This window comes from Mustelus asterias, chromosome 20 (genome assembly GCF_964213995.1).
Source record: "Mustelus asterias chromosome 20, sMusAst1.hap1.1, whole genome shotgun sequence".
Lineage (NCBI taxonomy): Eukaryota > Metazoa > Chordata > Chondrichthyes > Carcharhiniformes > Triakidae > Mustelus > Mustelus asterias.
In genome coordinates, this window is record NC_135820.1 from 51,629,096 (window position 1) to 51,647,684 (window position 18,589).

General features: G+C 40.9%; 1 protein-coding gene across 1 annotated transcript in view; it reads right to left on the bottom strand.

Moving 5' to 3' along the window:
• prex1 (phosphatidylinositol-3,4,5-trisphosphate-dependent Rac exchange factor 1) overlaps positions 1-18,589 on the bottom strand; it is a 204,203-nt gene that overhangs the window by 65,234 nt on the left and 120,380 nt on the right. The window contains exons 17-19 of the mRNA XM_078236543.1: positions 9,494-9,586; positions 5,980-6,128; positions 1,390-1,475 (exon numbers count right to left, since the gene is read on the bottom strand). Of these exons, the coding sequence (XP_078092669.1) occupies positions 1,390-1,475; positions 5,980-6,128; positions 9,494-9,586 (328 nt within the window). The remainder of the gene's footprint in view (positions 1-1,389; positions 1,476-5,979; positions 6,129-9,493; positions 9,587-18,589) is intronic.

The window sequence follows — 18,589 nt, forward strand, 5'->3', positions numbered from 1 at the left end:
TGTGCCTTCTGAACCTATCTTGGAGTGGATTTTAAGTGCCAGTAGCAGCGATGTGTTTAGAGTTCACAACTGGATGTGGGAGAGGCCCTGTAACTTTGAAGTGGACACAAGCACAGTATAGTGAGCTAATCCACAATTGCACCGTGTCAACCAACACTATTCCTGAGGGTTCAGTATTTCAAACACTAATTAAGGAACCAGTGGGAATTTGGGCCAATTCCAAGTTAATTACATTTCAATTTTACACCAGTATTAGGTCTAAGGAGCCTCCTCTCAATTTGCAACTACTTAATGAGAAAGCCCACATCATTTTCCAAGTTAAAATTCATCAAAGTAACATTTTTAACAGATCTTGAAAAGGCTTCATATGTTAAGGCTTAATAATCAATCCTATGAGTTTTCAGCATCATTCAATCAAAATTACAGCACTTTCAAAATAATATATTTTTAAACTTTTTCGAAAGTTAGGTCTACTAAAAATGATTTTCCATCACTTTTCGGCCTTTTGGCTAAGATCAAGTGTCAGATCAAACCCAAGATCAGGTGCAATACCATTTTATGTCAGCTTTGATCTTGTATGTTGCTCTTGGGCCCTTGGTTTAGGTTCAATTTGAATTGAAATTGGTTTCTGGAACAAGCAAGGAGATATGTATTAAGGGCTTGTCCTGTCCACTCTACGCATTGACTTTGTAACTTTAAATAAGGGATAATTTTTTTTAAATAAAAATGATTTTCCAATGCCATTTAAAATATGATTTTCCAATGCCTTTTTACAAAAACAGCCTTTTTATTTTGGTCAGTTTTTGTAGTGCTGTAACTAAGCTGTGCCCAGAAGTGCCTATCAATTTCATCCACACAGGTCTGCACTGCTGGGTGTTATAATATGCCTTTAAGGGATAGCAACATGCTATCACTGGAAGGGAAGTGTGTCATGTGATCCAGCCTCAGTTTAACTTTGGCCTGTGGACAGAACACAGTTACACACAGCTTTGGTACTGTTATCTTCTATTCATGCATAAATGTGCCTATGCACCCAATGTAAATAAATGAACACATAACACATTTACACAATCCCTTATTAATGATTGCTGCCTTTATATCTTTCTAAAAACACAACACTGGGCCTCACTGTAACATCTGCCAGGAGGGAAACCTCCCTCAAGACAGCTAAAATTCTCATCACTGGCAGTAGGTTCACGCACAACTTTATTCAACGTCAGCCACAAGTGTCACTGCCCACCACAAAATAGGGACCATTATGTTATCTTTAAAGTGAATTAACAGAACACATATAATAATTGCCTGTGAACATTTCAAACAGTTGATATTGCAACAAGGGCAACTTTTTGCCTTAGATCTGTAGAATTCAATGTTAACTTGCCAACTTACCTTTTAAAACTGCATGAACAAATGGCGGGGCAGCTCCACGTATCTGGAAGCTCAGTCCTTCCAAAGAGTCAGGAACCTTGATTATCCTGCATCAACATTGCAATATAAACATTGAGTAACTACATTCAGCTGGCTGATCTCAACTTCCTATTTGTCAACTCCCTCTAGATAACAAGGCCAGAATTTTACCGTCCCGCCCGCCACAGGAAACGAAGCAGGCGAGGGACGGACAATGGGAAGGTCCATTGATCTTGGGTGCAATTTTACGTTTTTGGGACGAGCGAGGCCGTAAAATCACACCCCAAGTGTCTCATCAAGGACTTCCCGACAACGTCCTGTTGCCGTAAGATTTCAAACAGAAGGAGATTTGCAATCAGGTCCTTAGGGATGGGATTTACGACCATTTAGAAAGATGCGGATTAATCCGGGATAGTCAGCACGGATTTGTGAAGGGCAAATCGTGCCTCACAAATTTGATAGAATTTTTTGAGGAGGTAACTAGGTGTGTTGATGAAGGTAGGGCGGTTGATGTCATATACATGGATTTTAGTAAGGCGTTTGATAAGGTCCCCCATGGTCGGCTTATGATGAAAGTAAGGAGGTGTGGGATAGAGGGAAAGTTGGCCGATTGGATAGGTAACTGGCTATCTGATCGAAGACAGAGGGTGGTGGTGGATGGAAAATTTTCGGACTGGAGGCAGGTTGCTAGCGGAGTGCCGTAGGGATCGGTGCTTGGTCCTCTGCTCTTTGTGATTTTTATTAATGACTTAGAGGAGGGGGCTGAAGGGTGGATCAGTAAATTTGCTGATGACACCAAGATTGGTGGAGTAGTGGATGAGGTGGAGGGCTGTTGTAGGCTGCAAAGAGACAGAGATAGGATGCAAAGCTGGGCTGAAAAATGGCAAATGGAGTTTAACCCTGATAAATGTGAGGTGATTCATTTTGGTAGGACTAATTTAAATGTGGATTACAGGGTCAAAGGTAGGGTTCTGAAGACTGTGGAGGAACAGAGAGATCTTGGGGTCCATATCCACAGATCTCTAAAGGTTGCCACTCAAGTGGATAGAGCTGTGAAGAAGGCATATAGTGTGTTAGCTTTTATTAACAGGGGGTTGGAGTTTAAGAGCCGTGGGGTTATGCTGCACCTGTACAGGACCTTGGTGAGACCGCATTTGGAATATTGCGTGCAGTTCTGGTCACCTCACTATAAGAAGGATGTGGAAGCGCTGGAAAGAGTGCAGAGGAGATTTACCAGGATGCTGCCTGGTTTGGAGTGTTGGTCTTATGAGGAAAGGTTGAGGGAGCTGGGGCTGTTCTCTCTGGAGCGGAGGAGATTGAGGGGAGACTTAATAGAGGTTTATAAAATGATGAAGGGGATAGATCGAGTGAACGTTCAAAGACTATTTCCTCGGGTGGATGGAGCTATTACAAGGGGGCATAACTATAGGGTTCATGGTGGGAGATATAGGAAGGATATCAGAGGTAGGTTCTTCACGCAGAGAGTGGTTGGGGTGTGGAATGGACTGCCTGCAGTGATAGTGGAGTCAGACACTTTAGGAACATTTAAGCGGTTATTGGATAGGCACATGGAGCACACCAGGATGGTAGGGAGTGGGATAGCTTGATCTTGGTTTCAGATGAAGGTCGGCACAACATCGTGGGCCGAAGGGCCTGTTCTGTGCTGTAATGTTCTATGTTCTATGTTCTATAGACTGGCATCAATAGCTAAGATGTGGAGATGCCGGCGTTGGACTGGGGTAAACACAGTAAGAAGTTTAACAACACCAGGTTAAAGTCCAACAGGTTTATTTGGTAGCAAAAGCCAAAAGCTTTTGCTACCAAATAAACCTGTTGGACTTTAACCTGGTGTTGTTAAACTTCTTACTATCAATAGCTAAGCCATGGACAGCAGCTTGTTAAAACACAAGTGAAGGTTTTGAATCCCACATAAAAGCTTCATCCCAACACAAGGTTTGAATACTCAAGACTGTCTAAAGTACGTAATATCTAATTGTGCAGGAACAACTGCAAATGCCAATTCTGAAAGAGTACCTCGCAGTGTGTGTTAATGAGCTGATGGCAACAGTTTGTGATGAGGCCAAATGAACCAAATAGTGAAGCTACATCCAACGATTATAAATGGTCTACCACCTTCAAGGATTAAGTATTTAGCAAACCAATTTGCAGGAGAACATGCCTGGTTTCAAAATGTGACACTGCATCATTTGCACATATCAGGGAAAAACATCTAGGCTCTACTTCCAGAGGATTGGTGTTAATAAAAAGCATTGTCACCTTTCAATAACGGCTCTTTCCAACCAAAATTACTAAAAGGTGCATCAACGCTGCACAAGTTTTGAACAGGTTCAAATAAGCAAACTTGGATCATTAAATGTGCACAATAACCAAGTGTAATGACTATTTTGTTAGAGAACACATAGAGCTCTTTTAAGCACCCAATAATTTTGAGTCTGATTGGTTTGGTTCATTCTTAAATCGAGACCTTTTGAAAGTTCCATTTAGTTGAAAATCAGGTCTGTTTTCAGCAAGTTAGAACTGATTGTGAATAACTTGCTTTGGTTTAAACTTCAAGTGTCAAGGTATAAGCATTAAGGTATATTTTTTTCATCATTTAATAGGATTTAATTATAGCTATTTTCAGAGAGAAAGCATTCTATTGGAGGTGTGTTAAAATGTGTAACAAATTACATGTCATGTCACCAAGGGAATGCTCAATACAGGTGAATATTGAGTATTTTTGCTGCCAAAATTTATACCGGAACAGAACACAAAGGAACATAATGCATATTTTACCCAGCATTTCCAACATCATTATACAAATTAATTAAACAGAAGAAAACCAGTTGGTTTCTTTAAGAGGCATGGGCTCTAACCACCCATTTTTGAGACATTCGGCACATTCTTCTGCGTTAATCTATAGTTGACCCTCCCCCTAATTTGGCGAAAGCAACTGATTTAGATAAGTTTCTTCATAACTTCAGCTGAAATAATTCATCTGTGATATCCTCCCCCAGTAACCACGGTTCACTGTTTTCATCCCTGGACTTAAGGAATTCAGTTATTGGCAAGGCCAGCATTTGCTCCCGAGAAGGTGCCAGAGCACCGTCTTCCTGAACCGCTGCAGTCCATCATTGTAGGTAACACTGAGCTGTTTAGGAAGCAAGTTCCAGAATTTTGATCGAGTGGAACTGTGTTGTAGCTCCAATTTAGGATGGTATATGGCTTGGGGGGCAACTTGCAGATGGTGATGTTCTCATACGTCTACTGTCCTTGTCCTTCCAGATGGTAGAGGTCGCAGATTATGAAGATACTGTTGAAGCAAGCTTGGCGAATTGCAGCATTGCATTTGTATCTGGTAGGCATGATTGCCACAGAGGGAGGGGTTAAATATTTAAGGTGGGTGTTGACCCAGTGTCCTAGATTGCTTGTTGCCAGAATGGCCTTTGTACTGTTTTTCAGATCTGTGATTCAGAAGCATGTGCAGTATGCTTGTGTATACACAAATTGCACTTTGCTACAGGAGTGTCACTCCCATGGAGAGGGATTCCCCCCCTACCCCACTCCCAAAGACTCACCATGCAATGACCCCCAGCCTCATCAGTCTGGGCAGAACTTGCCCACACCTTTCCTCAGTTTTGTCAGGTCTACCCCTCTTCCCACCCTCATACTTCCCCCATGCTTTTCCCTCACAAATTTGTCACCCTGGCATGGAGTGCCGATCAAGTAGATTGCCATGTCCCGGATGGTATTACGGTCCTTGAATGCTGTTGGAGTCACACTCACACAGGGCAGATGGAGAGGATTCCACTAAGTTTTTGACTTGCGCCTTGTAGATGCCAGGCAGGCTTTTGGGATGCAGGAGATGAGTTAAGTTACTCGCCACAGAATTCCCAGCCTCTGACCTGTGCTGTTAGCCACAGTATTTATGTGGCTGGTCCAATTCAGTCTCTGATCAATGTTAACCTCCCAGGATGGTGACAAGTATGGCTGGGAAGAACTTTTGAAAATTACTAAAAGGAAGATGGGTAGCTGATAGCAAGTGCATTGAGCTACCATATTGCCCTTCAAACTTTGGGACCTGGACTTGGATTCCCAGTTGCAATGACAGAATTGTTCTTTTAAAATATTTTCATTTCAGACATTTGTAAACAAGCATTAAGGTAATGGTGGAAGATGTAGGAAGTGAAAAGAGTCACACCAGCAAAACTGGGAATGCTGTGTAAGACCCAAGGTTAAAATGGAAAATAGTATACTCAGCATAAAGAATGTTTTATTTTGAACCTTAAGTGTAACTGATCAAAAACTTGTAAATAGCAACTGTGAACATAGAAATATTCCAGCATTCAACCCCAATCCCAGCCCCCAAAGCAAACAAAGCTGTGACGAAAGCAACTGCAATAAGGAAACTGTCAAAATGCATCGTTTGCAATGATCTCATTTTAAGCCCAAATAGCAAGCAGTTTACAGGAACGAAGAGTTTGCTACGATTACGTAACTAATGTGGAGCACTTGAATGGCATAATCTCGTTTTGTACACGCTTCTGTAATTGATCACATGAAATGACTCACTCTTTGGGTTTTGTTGCAATCAGCACCCTCAGTGGCCTCCGACTGCAAAGGAACTGATTTAAAATGGTCTCCACTTCCAGAAGTGGCCGAAGGAAAACCAAATCCTCATTGATGGAGTAAATCTTCCTTCCAACCTGAAGACCTGCCATCTATCATGCAAATGAAAAGTCAAAAGAAAATGGTAATTATGCATTAGCCATCGGAATCATATTGTTCAAATTTATTGCAATTTATAATATAAATGAAACAAAAACAATGATAATAGCAGCAAAGGTTCATGACTTTAAACCAACCTGCACAAGAAACTCATGGAATGAGTGCAGTTGTTTCAGTATTGCCACGTTCCCCCCCAAGTGTGAACTCTATTCAGAATTGTTTTTATTGCAATCAGTTCCATAATTGGAATATGCAAATGTAGGTTTCATAGATCATGCATATTGTATGAGGTAAAAGGCAAAGAATAAAGTTAAACAGTGAGATTGGAAGGCTTGAACTGCAACAGCCTGGGACCAAATTACATGGTAACCATTCTCATGTCCCCTTAATTCAAAGCAAGTCTTTCCATTGAAATCCAACAATATATTAATATGGAAAATTTGTAAAGCAAACAAGCAGTTTTAATTAAATTTGTTTTTTCCCTGTTCCGAAATAAGTGATATCCTGGTTTACATCCAGCACATCTGTTCAGCTTTTACACAAGAAGCCCACTGCATGATAATGCAGCTGAGACACTGTGACCAGCATCCTTTAAAGGTTTTGTCGTTTATTACCAGACTGGCAATCCATGCTTAGTATTCTAGTCTCCTATAAGCTCTTTTCACTACTTCCAGGAGTGCAGCTCTGAAAGCAACTTGATAAATTTAATGCTTAATTTCTCAAAGATATTTTTAGTGAGCGAAGTATTTATTAGCAATGACACCTGTCAACTTCCAGAGTGACTGTATTTCCACTTGCATACATTCCGACCGTCTATTTGCCACTTAATGCATTGCATTTGAACAAAGGGCTTTTATGCAAATTTCCAACAAGAGCCTTAAGTAATTCTTTATCCCTGGGAAATTGAAAATCTAATTGGAAATAGACTTATTCAAAAAAAACTGATTACATATAAGCGAAGTTGGTTTGCAAAACAGGCATCAAGAGGGGTACTATAAGAATTACAGCAAAGAGGGGGGATTGAAAAGGATAAAATAAACTAAAATTATGTCAAAATAACTGCATTTTTTGATTCCTGCCATTAATTCCCATAAAACACAATCATCAATTTACACAGCTCTGATTCTGAAAGATTGAATTGGTCTGCAATTGCTTCCATGAACAAGAATTTGCCTAAATTTATATTCCTCCCTAATTACAGAAATGGGAAATTATTCTTAATTCATATGAAATTTATAGCCGGTTGGTTGATCACTGGACAAACTAACAGAACGGCTGTCTCTCAAGAATAAACACAAACTGGTTGGGGAAAATCTATGAAAAGAAAATCTTCACAAACATTTCTTCTGTTGGATTCTGGAGAAAGAGAGGGAGGGGGAGAGTGATCTGTGGCACTTGTGCACCAACGTAACTAACCTATCCAAATTGATGCTTTGTTGTGGAAGTGCCATTACCATGCTGGTGTTGGCCAATTCCACTGTGAAATGGAGGAACACACCTGAAATAAATTGCTAGATACTGATGGAACTGCATTCCTACAGAAATGTATCCATCAATTCTTGAGCTGATTAGCTTTGATGCAGTGTTCTGGTTCCAAGAAGCTACCCTAACCTCGCAAATGATGAACCCCACCAGGCAAATTATAGCATGTCCAACTGAGTAGTCGTCAGTTACCATATGACATTTTGTAATTTCAAATGTATCATCTTGCATGAGAAGAAATTCCCATGACCAGGGGTATCAAATGTGATTATGGACCTCAATACATTTTTTTTTAAATAATTCGTTTTTTTGAAACAGTATCAAACACGGAAACCAGGCAGGCTATTAAACCTGTTCAAAATATTAGCAAACCATACGGAGCAAACTCATTATGACCCCAGTTTGGTCCTGCAGTACTTTTCATCTTATAACATATCAAAGGTCATGTATCAATTATAAGCATACTTCATGCATCTGGTGTTTCAAAAATGTTCATTAATCTAACAGTTACTCTGGTTCATTTTTTTTGTAACAGAATAACCAAGTGCTTTTCTTCAGCTAGCTCTAATCCATAATTTTATAACACAAACCCATGACCTCTGCGGCCTAGGAGAACAAGGGCAGCAGATGAATGGGAACCTGCAAATTCTCCTTCAAGGTCGCACACCATCCTGATTTGTAAATATATCTCCGTTCCTTCACTGTCACTGTATCAAAATCCGAGAACATCCTTCCTAACAGCGCTGTGGGTATAACTACACCAGGCTGACTCACCCGCTTACCATCACCTTCTCAAGGGCAATTAGGGATGGGCAATAAATGCTGGCCCAACCAGCAACAACCACATCCCGTGAAAGAATATGTATATATTTTTTAAATCATCAACTTCTCGTTACTAATTTGGTGTTCTACAGATGGGTCTTTGGTTCAATTTTCTTGGGAATTGATTTACGCTGCCTCGTAATGGTGTAACCCAGGGGAATTATGAAATTAGCCTCTTGAAATATGAACTAGTGGCTTTCACATACATATACCTTCAATACACCAAACAAACCGAGTGAGACAAGCCTGAATACAAGGCATCAAACTGCAAGACTGCTTATTTTAGTTGCTGCAAAATCGCTCGGCTCCACTGCTGTATCCGTCAATCTGTTGCTGAAACCCTCATTCATGCTTGATCGCCACTCACTTACTTCAGTAGTGTCCCTGCAAGTCTCATACCCTCCATAAACTTGAGAGCATCCAATACAGTGTTGCTTGCATCTAAACTCGCGCTTGTCCCATTCACCCATGACCCCTGTGCTCACTGACCTACAGTGGCTCTGATCTGACAAGACCCAGTTTTAAAATTTTAATCTTTGGTGTTTCAATTCTTCCGTAGCTTCATCCTTCCCAATATGCTGCCTTCTGCGAATGCACATTTCACATATTATCCTGGCTTATTAGCACTGCTCCTAATCCACAAATACCTCAAAATTACAATTCTCACCTGTGTTCATACCCCTTCACAGCTTCAACGTTTCCCTTTCTTTGTGCCACCTCGAGCCTTGCAAACTTCAGAGAACTTGGTGTTGCTCCAATTCTTGGTTCTTATACACCCCTTTTCTTCACCTCATCACTGGGAGCCATGCCTTCAACAGTCTAGACCCCAAGCAAGGGAACATGCTCCCTCTCAGCCTCTCTACCACTCCATTTCCTTCAAGAGACTCCTCTATAACTTTGTTGAACTGGAAGATCCTAAATTAGCAAATATTTAAATGTTCCACTACTACATAGAAGTCCAACATTTAGTCATTTTTGTGCAGTACCAGGTAATGGTGCCCATCTGTCCAGGGCTGTTCTGTTCAACATTACAGCAAAGCAAAACAGGAATTACCTCTGCAGAAGAGCCACTTTGTACAGATTTCACCACAATGGTCTTATTTTTCTCCTCTATTTCAAATCCGTAACCCTCTTCTTCAGGGAATATCTAGGGAAAGAAAAAAAATTAAGAACAAAAGTGCCACATTCTCCATGCAATTGATCTGAAATATCAAAAAAATCTTAAAATTTGTATTGCCATCCCCACCCAAGTCTATACAAATCAATTTAAATAGGAGACAGAAATATATACAATTGAAGAACATTACAAACTGCATGGCTAGTGATGTTTCAACACTTGAATTTGAAATGTTGGTTGCCACTTGGAACATTCACATTTAAGTAAAATTCACATAATCAGATCCAAATCTCACATAATCAGATCCAAATATTTAAAAAATAAGATTAGAATAGAAACAATTCTCCTACTAGTCAATAGAAAGGATGAATAACAGTTGGTGAATCTGCTAGCATGTGTTTTGTGTCCCTGAAGTGGAACTTCAATTCCTGGACATCAAAGCGTTCTGAAGAGGAGTCATATTAGACTTGAAACATTGGCTGGAACTCTATCCCTTGCCCGCCCAGAATCGGAGCGCGCAAGGGTCCAACAACAGAAATCACCGCCCAAGCGGGGCCATAAAATCCCATCCATGAACTCTGTTTCCCTGCTCCACAGATGCTGCCAGACTTGCTCAGTTTTTCTAGCATTTTGTTTTTATTTCAGATTCTGCCGTACTTTGCTTGTACACTATTGAACTTTTCTTTATTCATCAAGCCTGGTCGTTGCTACACTTCACTCATAGGGAGAACTCCTCTCTGTTCGAACTTCAAAGTTACTGAATTTTCTATGTGAGAAACACAATAAAGGAAGCTGAACACAGACTGAGACACTCCCCAAACTTTAAATTAAATTAAACACTTATATGTGCAAAAAGAATGGTAGAAGATTGGAACTGCCTTCTGCAACAATAGAGGCTAGATCAATTGTTCATCTTAAAACGAAGACTGATCATTTTTTTAAGAACGAAAAGGCACAAAGTGGTGTGGTGTAAAGGCAGGCACATGGATCTAGGTTGCAGATCAGCCATCTTCTCAGTCAATGGCAAAAAGAGGTTTATGGGGTTAAATGGCCAACATCCTATGTTCCAAAATCAGCAGCTCCCCACTGCATGTTTTGACATTAGTAAGTTGTGAAATTTAGTGCTGGTGAGTTATTTATTTTCCATTACAAACCTAAAACATCCTTAATGATTCATACACACTACAGATACAAGACAATTTTGCAAGATCCCCAAATTGTAATTAAAGAGCAATAACTCACAGTAGGAACATAGAATCCCGACTATGCAGAAGGAGAAAATTTGGCCATCGAGTCTGCACTGACTATCTGACAGATTATCTTACCCAGGCCTTCTCCCCTGCCCTATCCCCAAACTCCACGTATTTATACTATTAATCTCCCTAACCTGCAGTAACTTCATTGCAGTGTTAACGTAAGCCTACTTTTAAAAAAAACTTAAACTAAATCTTGGGACACTAAGGGGCAATTTAGCATGGCCAATCCACCTAACCGGCACATCTTTGGTCTGGAAGAGGAAATTGGAGCACCCAGAGTAAACCCACGCAGACATGGGGAGAACATGCAACCTCCACACAGTTACCCAAGGCTGGAATTGAACCCGAGTGCCTGTGAAGCAGCAGTGCTAACCACTGCAACATACAAAACCCAAAACAAAATGTCAAATGTGAGATGTTATTCCTCAGTCGGGCAGTCCTTGTTAAACAATCCTGAGTGTGAAATGCTCCACAAAAAAAAAACAATTTAAACAATCAGTTCAACTTGTAACGTGGCTCATTTACACTTGTTAGAAGTGATATACATTCATATGCAGGGACCCGTTCTCTCCAAACAAAATTATTTTGTTCAAGTATGCCACCTTATTTGAATTAACTGGGAACCTATAGTTCCCCATTGTTCTCACTACAGCAACACCTTGGGCAATCAGATTCAGCTTGCCAACCAATCGTCATCCTTTTCTCCTGCACTATAAATTGTTGTAGTTGATTGAAACTTGGCATTCCTGATGAGTGCAAGATGAAAAGCTTCAGCAACATGTTTCTCTTTTCAGCAATATGCAACTAAAGTTCCTGTAATCCCCATTTCTTTACCCTTCCCAGTTTACTTGTGATCCTTCCTTTGGAAATACTTATTCACTATAGTATCATTAACTGTGCACAATTCACTTTACCTTCTAAAGTTTAAGGGATTACAGAAAGAATCACTTGTGACAAAGATTGGTAACAAAAATGGCTTCAACCACTAATATGTGTAAAAAAAACCCTGCTCCACTGCAGTCAAGCCTTTCTTTCATAGCCCAGGTGCTGGGGTTTAGTGGAAGTGATGGGGGGTGGTGGTAGGGGCACCAGGGGATTGAGCGCAATAAAATATTAATCGTGCAATGTCAACCGTCACTGAGAAAAACTCAGCAATGGATTATAGATGAAAGCTGCTCTCCCTGCATAACAACTGATTGCTGAGGGATTCCTCAGGTTTTCTACCCATCACCTCGTACAAAGTTGATTTCAGCTATTGATGATGCTTTGTTGAGAGTCTTCCTCACATCCACCCTGATCTTGAATTTAATCGATTTGAAGCCAAACTCCTTAGTCCTCCAACACTGGTTAACCTGAAGCAGTGTACCAGATAAACATCTGCTGTTTTCCTAGTGCTTGATGTAAATTTAAAAGGTCACCACATATCTATGCTGAAGAATTTGAGTTTACTTTTCTCAACTCAAATCCTTGGCAGTTGGGACTAGTTTCATGCCTTGTTCTATATTGCTTTAAGAGCTTGAATCTTTCCCTTGTGCTTATGAGAAGAAACTGAGTAGACTGGGGTTATACTCATTGGAATTCAGAAGAATGAGGGGGAGATCTTCCAGAAACATGTAAGATTATGAAGGGAATAGACAAGATAGAAGCAGTGAGGTTGTTTCCACTGGCAGGTGAAACTAAAATTAGGGGGCATGGCCTCAAAATAAGGGGAAGCAGATTTAGGACTGAGTTGAGGAGGAACTTCTTCACCCAATGATTTGTGAATCTGTGGAATTCACTGCCCAATGAAGCAGTTGAGGCTACCTCATTGAATGTTTTTAAGACAAGGATAGATACATTTTTGAACAGTAAAGGAATTAAGGGTTATGGTGAGCGGGCGGGTAAGTAGAGCTGAGTCCACAAAAAGATCAGCCATGATCTTATTAAATGGCGGAGCAGGCTCGAGGGGCCAGATGGCCTACTCCTGCTCCTAGTTCTTATGTTCTTAACTGAATATACTGTTCTGTTTGATCCTGTTTCGCCTCAGTTTTGATTGTAATTGTTTCAATACCACTAACAAACTGTTAAAAATAAATTGGGCTGTTGCTGGTGCTAAGATGTTTATAACCTGAAAATCCAGCATTCGGTGCTCACTAAAACATCAACTTATTATGACATTGACAAATGAATTTACATTGTGCTAGCCAAATTTTTAACTTAAAGGGTCTTTTAAAGGTGGCTAATGAGGTCGTAGATATGTTGGATGTTAATTTTCCAAAATTCCCTTGATTCTGGGAAGGTTCCATCAGACTGGGAAGTAGCAAATATAACCCGTCTATTCAAGAAGGGAGGGGTAGTAAACAGGAAACCAGGCCCGTTGGCTAGATGTCTGTTATGTGAAAGGTGTTAGAACTGATCATTAAAGAGGTTATAGCTGGGCACTTAGAAAAGCCCAAGGTAATCAGGAAGAGCCAAGCATGGTGTTATGAAAGGGAAAACATGTTTAACCTATTTATTTGAGGTTTTGAAGGAGCAATATGTGCTGATAAGAGAGGGGATCCTGTGGATGTACTATACTTAGATTTCCAGAAAGCATTTGATAAGATGCCACATCAAAGGTTATTGCAGAAAATAAAAGCCCATGGTGTAATGGGGTAACATTCTCATCTAGATAGAAGGTTGGCTTGCTGGTAGTATGCATAAATATTCCCCAGTCTGATTGGCAAGATATAATGAGTGTAGTCCTGCAGGGGTCTGTGCTGGGGCCTCAACGTTTTACAACTTGTATCAATGACTCAGATGAGGGGAGTAAAGGCAGGATAACTAAATTTACGAATGACACAAGGATAGGTAGGAAAGTGTGTTGCAAAGAAGACATAAGGAGTTTGCAGATAGAGATAGGTTGAGCGAGTGGGCAAAAATCTGGCAGGTTGAATATAATGTAGTAACATGTGAAGTTGTTCACTTTGGTAGGAAGAATAAAAAAAACAGTGCTGCTGAAAAGAATTTCGAAGTGCAGAGGGATCCAGGTGTTCCAGTAGGTCAGTCACAAAAGGTTAGTTTGCAGAGACAGTATGTAATCAAGGCAGCAAATGGAATGCTATCCTTTATTATGAGAGGAATTGGAGGATGTTAGGTTACATCTTGAATACTGTGGTTTCCTTATTTCAGGAAGTATGTAAATACATTGGAGGCTGATTACTAGATTGATACTGGGAGTGAGCGGGTTGTCTTATGACGACAGGTTGAATAGGCTGGGCTTGTTTCCACTGGAGTTTAGAAGAGTGAGGGGTGATTGAAGTACACAAGATCCTGAATGGTTTTGACATGCTAGATTTGAAAAGCAGTTACCCTTATAGGACAGCAATGTGGAGAATTGCTTTCTCTCAGAGGCCAGTGTGACTTTGAAACTCTCTGCCTCAGAAGGTGAAGGAAATGGGGTCGCTGCAATTTTTAAAGGTAAATAGATTCTTGTTAGGCAAGAGAATCAAAGCTCATCAGGTGTATGTGAGAATGTAGAACTCTAAACACAAACAGATCAGCCATGATCTTATTGAATGGCGAAGCAGGCATGAGGGGCCGAATGGCCTACTTCTGCTCTTACTTCATATGCTCATAACTCACAGATGGAGTCTTCGACATTACTAACTTAGCTTCTTATCAGCACAATAAACTATATGCCTTGTAAAGATCACAGAGTAACCCATGTTAAAGGCCAAATATGTTAATTTCAACAAGACTGTGTGTTGGGGAGTTGCTGACAATGTTTTAGGTTTCACACGAAAGCTGAAAATCAGTTGCAGTCAGCCTTAGTTTAGTTCCATGGTTTTTAGTTGCTTTCATTTTACAGAAAAGACGTAATAAGAAACAAAAAATTATATGGGGAGAGGGAGAAATCTCTGCTCAATTTTTTTTTTGTTTTATTCGTTCGTAGGACATGGGCATCGCTGGCTGGCCAGCATTTATTGCCCATCCCTAGTTGCCCTCGAGAAGGTGGTGGTGAACCGCCTTCTTGAATTGTTGCAGTCCATGTTTTGTGGGTTGACCCACTATGCCGTTAGGGAGGGAATTCCAGGATTTTGACCCAGCGACTGCGAAGGAACGGCGATGTATTTCCAATTCAGGATGGTGAGCGACTTGGAGGATAATCTGCAGGTGGTGGTGTTCCCATGTATCTGCTGCCCTTTTCTTTCGACATGCAAGTGGTCGTGGGTTTGGAAGGTGCTGTCTAAGGATCTTTGGTGAATTGCTGCAGTGCATCTTGTAGATAGTACACACCGCTGCTCCTGAGCGTCGGTGGTGGAGGGAATGGATGTTTGTGGATGTGCTGCCAATCAAGCGGATGGTGTGAAACTTCCTGAGTGTTGTTGGAACTGCACCCATCCAGGCAAGTGCGGAGTATTCCATCACACTCCTGACTTGTGCCTTGTAGATGGTGGACAGGCTTTGGGGAGTCAGGAGGTGAGTTACTCACCACAGTATTCCTAGCCTCTGACCTACTCTTGTAAATTAATAAATTTGCTGCAATTTTCAAGACAGCATTTGTGTTTAGTTTCAATACAGTGACGATCATTAATTAGATCTAGGCTTTAAAAAAAAATCAAAGTTGGTTTAATTCATTCTCAGACCTAATTCATTACTTGAGAAAAGTGTGAATATTATATTTTTGGAATACCCACTAGCCATTGAGAAGCAAAACTCTTCCCGTTGATCCCATTTAACTACTTGTTAATACATTCAAGGTTAGAACAGGGTACCATTCCAGATCTTTTGACCCATGGTATGGTTTTAGCCATGATAACATACACTTTCATTATCTCAAATGAATAAATTAGGATCTGTTTCAAGCACATGGCCATATCTGCACAGGATTCAAATTCATCCTAAAACACCGAGGATGAGCTAGATTTTGATATCCGAAATAGAATTGATCTCCAGGAATTTCCTGGATTTGAGCTATTATTCAGCTCACATTTAAGCCTGAACTATGAAGATCATTGAACAATTTCTGCAATAGGATCAACGGGTTAATCAAATTAAAGGCAATCTAATGGACTTTCATGTATGGCTAATCGACAGACAAGGTAACAATGGGGGCAAATGGAAGGACATCACTGTTTAAAAGCTGTTAAGATTGTTGGACTTCACCAAAAACAAAGGCATAATTTTATCAACAGAATTCTCCAGATTTAAGAATCACAATAAACAGTTTTCAGGCAGGGCTGTGAATAATATAAAGCTCAATGTTTACACTTCCAAATTAATTCCAAAGTAAACTGTTCAGAGAAATTTCAAGCTTCATATGAAGATGAGACAGAGACTGAGCACCAAGGGTGGCCCATGGCACAGTGGTTAGCACTGCTGCCTCACAGCGCCTGGAACCGGGTTCGCTTCCCGGCTTGGGTCACTGTGCAGAGTCTGCACGTTCTCCCCGTGTCTGTATGGGTTTCCTCCGCGTGCTCCAGTTTCCTCCCACAGTCTGAAAGACGTGCTGGTTAGATGGATTGGCCATAGTAAATTCTCCCTCAGTGTGCTTGAACAGGCGCCAGAGTGTGGCGACAAAGGGATTTTCACAGTAACTTCATTGCAATGTTAATGTAAGCCTACTTGTGACACTAATAAATAAACTTCTCAACTTTAAAAATCACTTAAATCACAGAATTTGTCTCAAGTATTATAGCTCCATTTCAAATTGTACCCCTACCCCAGGATTCTCCACCGCAATATATTGTTTAATTTAGAGAATTTAACTCAGCAATCTAAGAAATGGAAAAGCTTTGTATGGTTACAGAGGGAGGTTCACTGCCGTCGGATGATAAGAACCTAAGACAATATCAGGATGTTGATATGAATGTCTGTTTTAAACAGTGACAAGGCTATAAAAATTATTGTGTTTCCGGAATTTGTATTCAGTATCCAAAGCATGACAAGAAAGACACACCAATCAGATCTCTTGTGATGCAGATACGACAACTAAACTTTAAATTCAATTTCAAGAAGCTTGAAAGCAGTTCGGTTCAGCTTGGCATTATCTTACAAAAGAATAAACAATCTTAACAAAACCAATGTATCCATTTTTGCAGGTTTCACTCAAATGTATTTATTTGTGAGCCTAAATGTCAACACTATAACTACAACAACAATTATTTATATCGCACCTTTAATATTGTAAAACGTCCCAAGTGATTCACAGGAGGATTATCAAACAAACTCGGACACCAATCAACAGATGGAGATATTAGAGCAGCTGTCTAAAAGTTTGGTCAAAGAAGAAGGCTTTAAGAAATGTCTTAGAGGAGATAAGAGAGGCAGGGCCCATGCAATGGGAAGGCACAACCACCAATGGTGGAGTGATTAAAAACGGTGTTGCACAAGCAGCCAGAATTAGATGAGGGCAGATATGGGGCTGGAAAAATTTAGTGATTAGGAGGGGTGTGAAAGCACGGTTGCGAATTCTAAAATAATAAAGTTGTTGTTTGATCGGGAATCAATGTGGATTAGCAAGCACAGAGGTGGACAGGGGGGAGCAGAATTTGGTGCAAGTCGAGACATGGTCAGCCAAGTTTTGGATGACCTCACGTTTATGGAGAATAGAATGTGGGAGACCAGCCAGGAGTGCGCTGGAGTGGTCAAGTCCAAAGGTATCAAAGGCATGAATAAAGTTTTCAGCAGCAGATGAACTAAATGCAAAGTAACAGTGGTGGAAATGGAAATGGTCTTCGTGATGACATGAATGTGAGGTCCGGGCACACGTAAGGAACAAATGTGACAGCAAGAACACAAACAGACAGGCTTAATCACAAACTGTTACCAAGGAGAGGGATGGAGTCGGGAGCAGGGTCCAAAAGCGATGGCTTCAATTTTCCCAATATTCATTTGTGGGGGGGGCGGGGGGGGGGGTGGGGGGGTGGATTTCTGGGTATCCAATGTAGGGTGCCGAATAAGCAGTCTGATAAATTAGCAACACTAGAATAATGGTGAGGGTGCTGTCAGCGTACATGTGACAACTCAGGCTGTGCTTTTGGATGATATCATCGAGGGAGCCAGGGATAGATCCTTGAGGGACATGAGATAACAGCACAGGAACAGAAGCAGTAGACATTGCAAGTGATTCGCTGGCTACAATTAGACAGATAACAATGGAATCAGGTGAGATCCACCCAGAAGGATGACAGTGGAAAGGATTGAGGAGAAGGATGATGTGGTCAACCATGTTAAAGACTCTATTTGATGAATGACCAAATTGGATCCGGTTCTCAACAAACATCCAACATGTTGGAATTACTGCATTTGAATCAGGACACGAACTTGACTGAAATTTCCCTTCATAAATGCAAATAATCAAAATTGGAATCCACTACCACTACGCAACTTGAGAAGAGCCACTTTAGCACAGAGCAGGGGTTAAACTTGTGTTCTTCCTTAACTTCATTTTCCCCTCCCTTTCAGGATTCCAAAGGGAACGTTCCCTCTGCAACACAATGACCCACTCCTCAATCCCTCCCTACATGCCCTCGCTTAGAAAGTTTACGGCACAGCATCAGCTAAAAGGCGACCCATCGAGCTTAATCCTACTTTCCAACATTTAACCCGGGGCCCTACAGGTTACGACACTTGAGGTGCATAAACAGACACCTTTTGAATGAGTTGAGAGTGTTTCTGCCTCTGCTACCCTTTCAGGCAGTGAAATCCAGACTCCCCACAACCTGCTGGGTGAAAAATATTTTCCTCATCTTCACTCTATTCCTTCTACAAACCACTTGAAATCTATGCCCCCTAGTCACTGACCTCTGTGCTA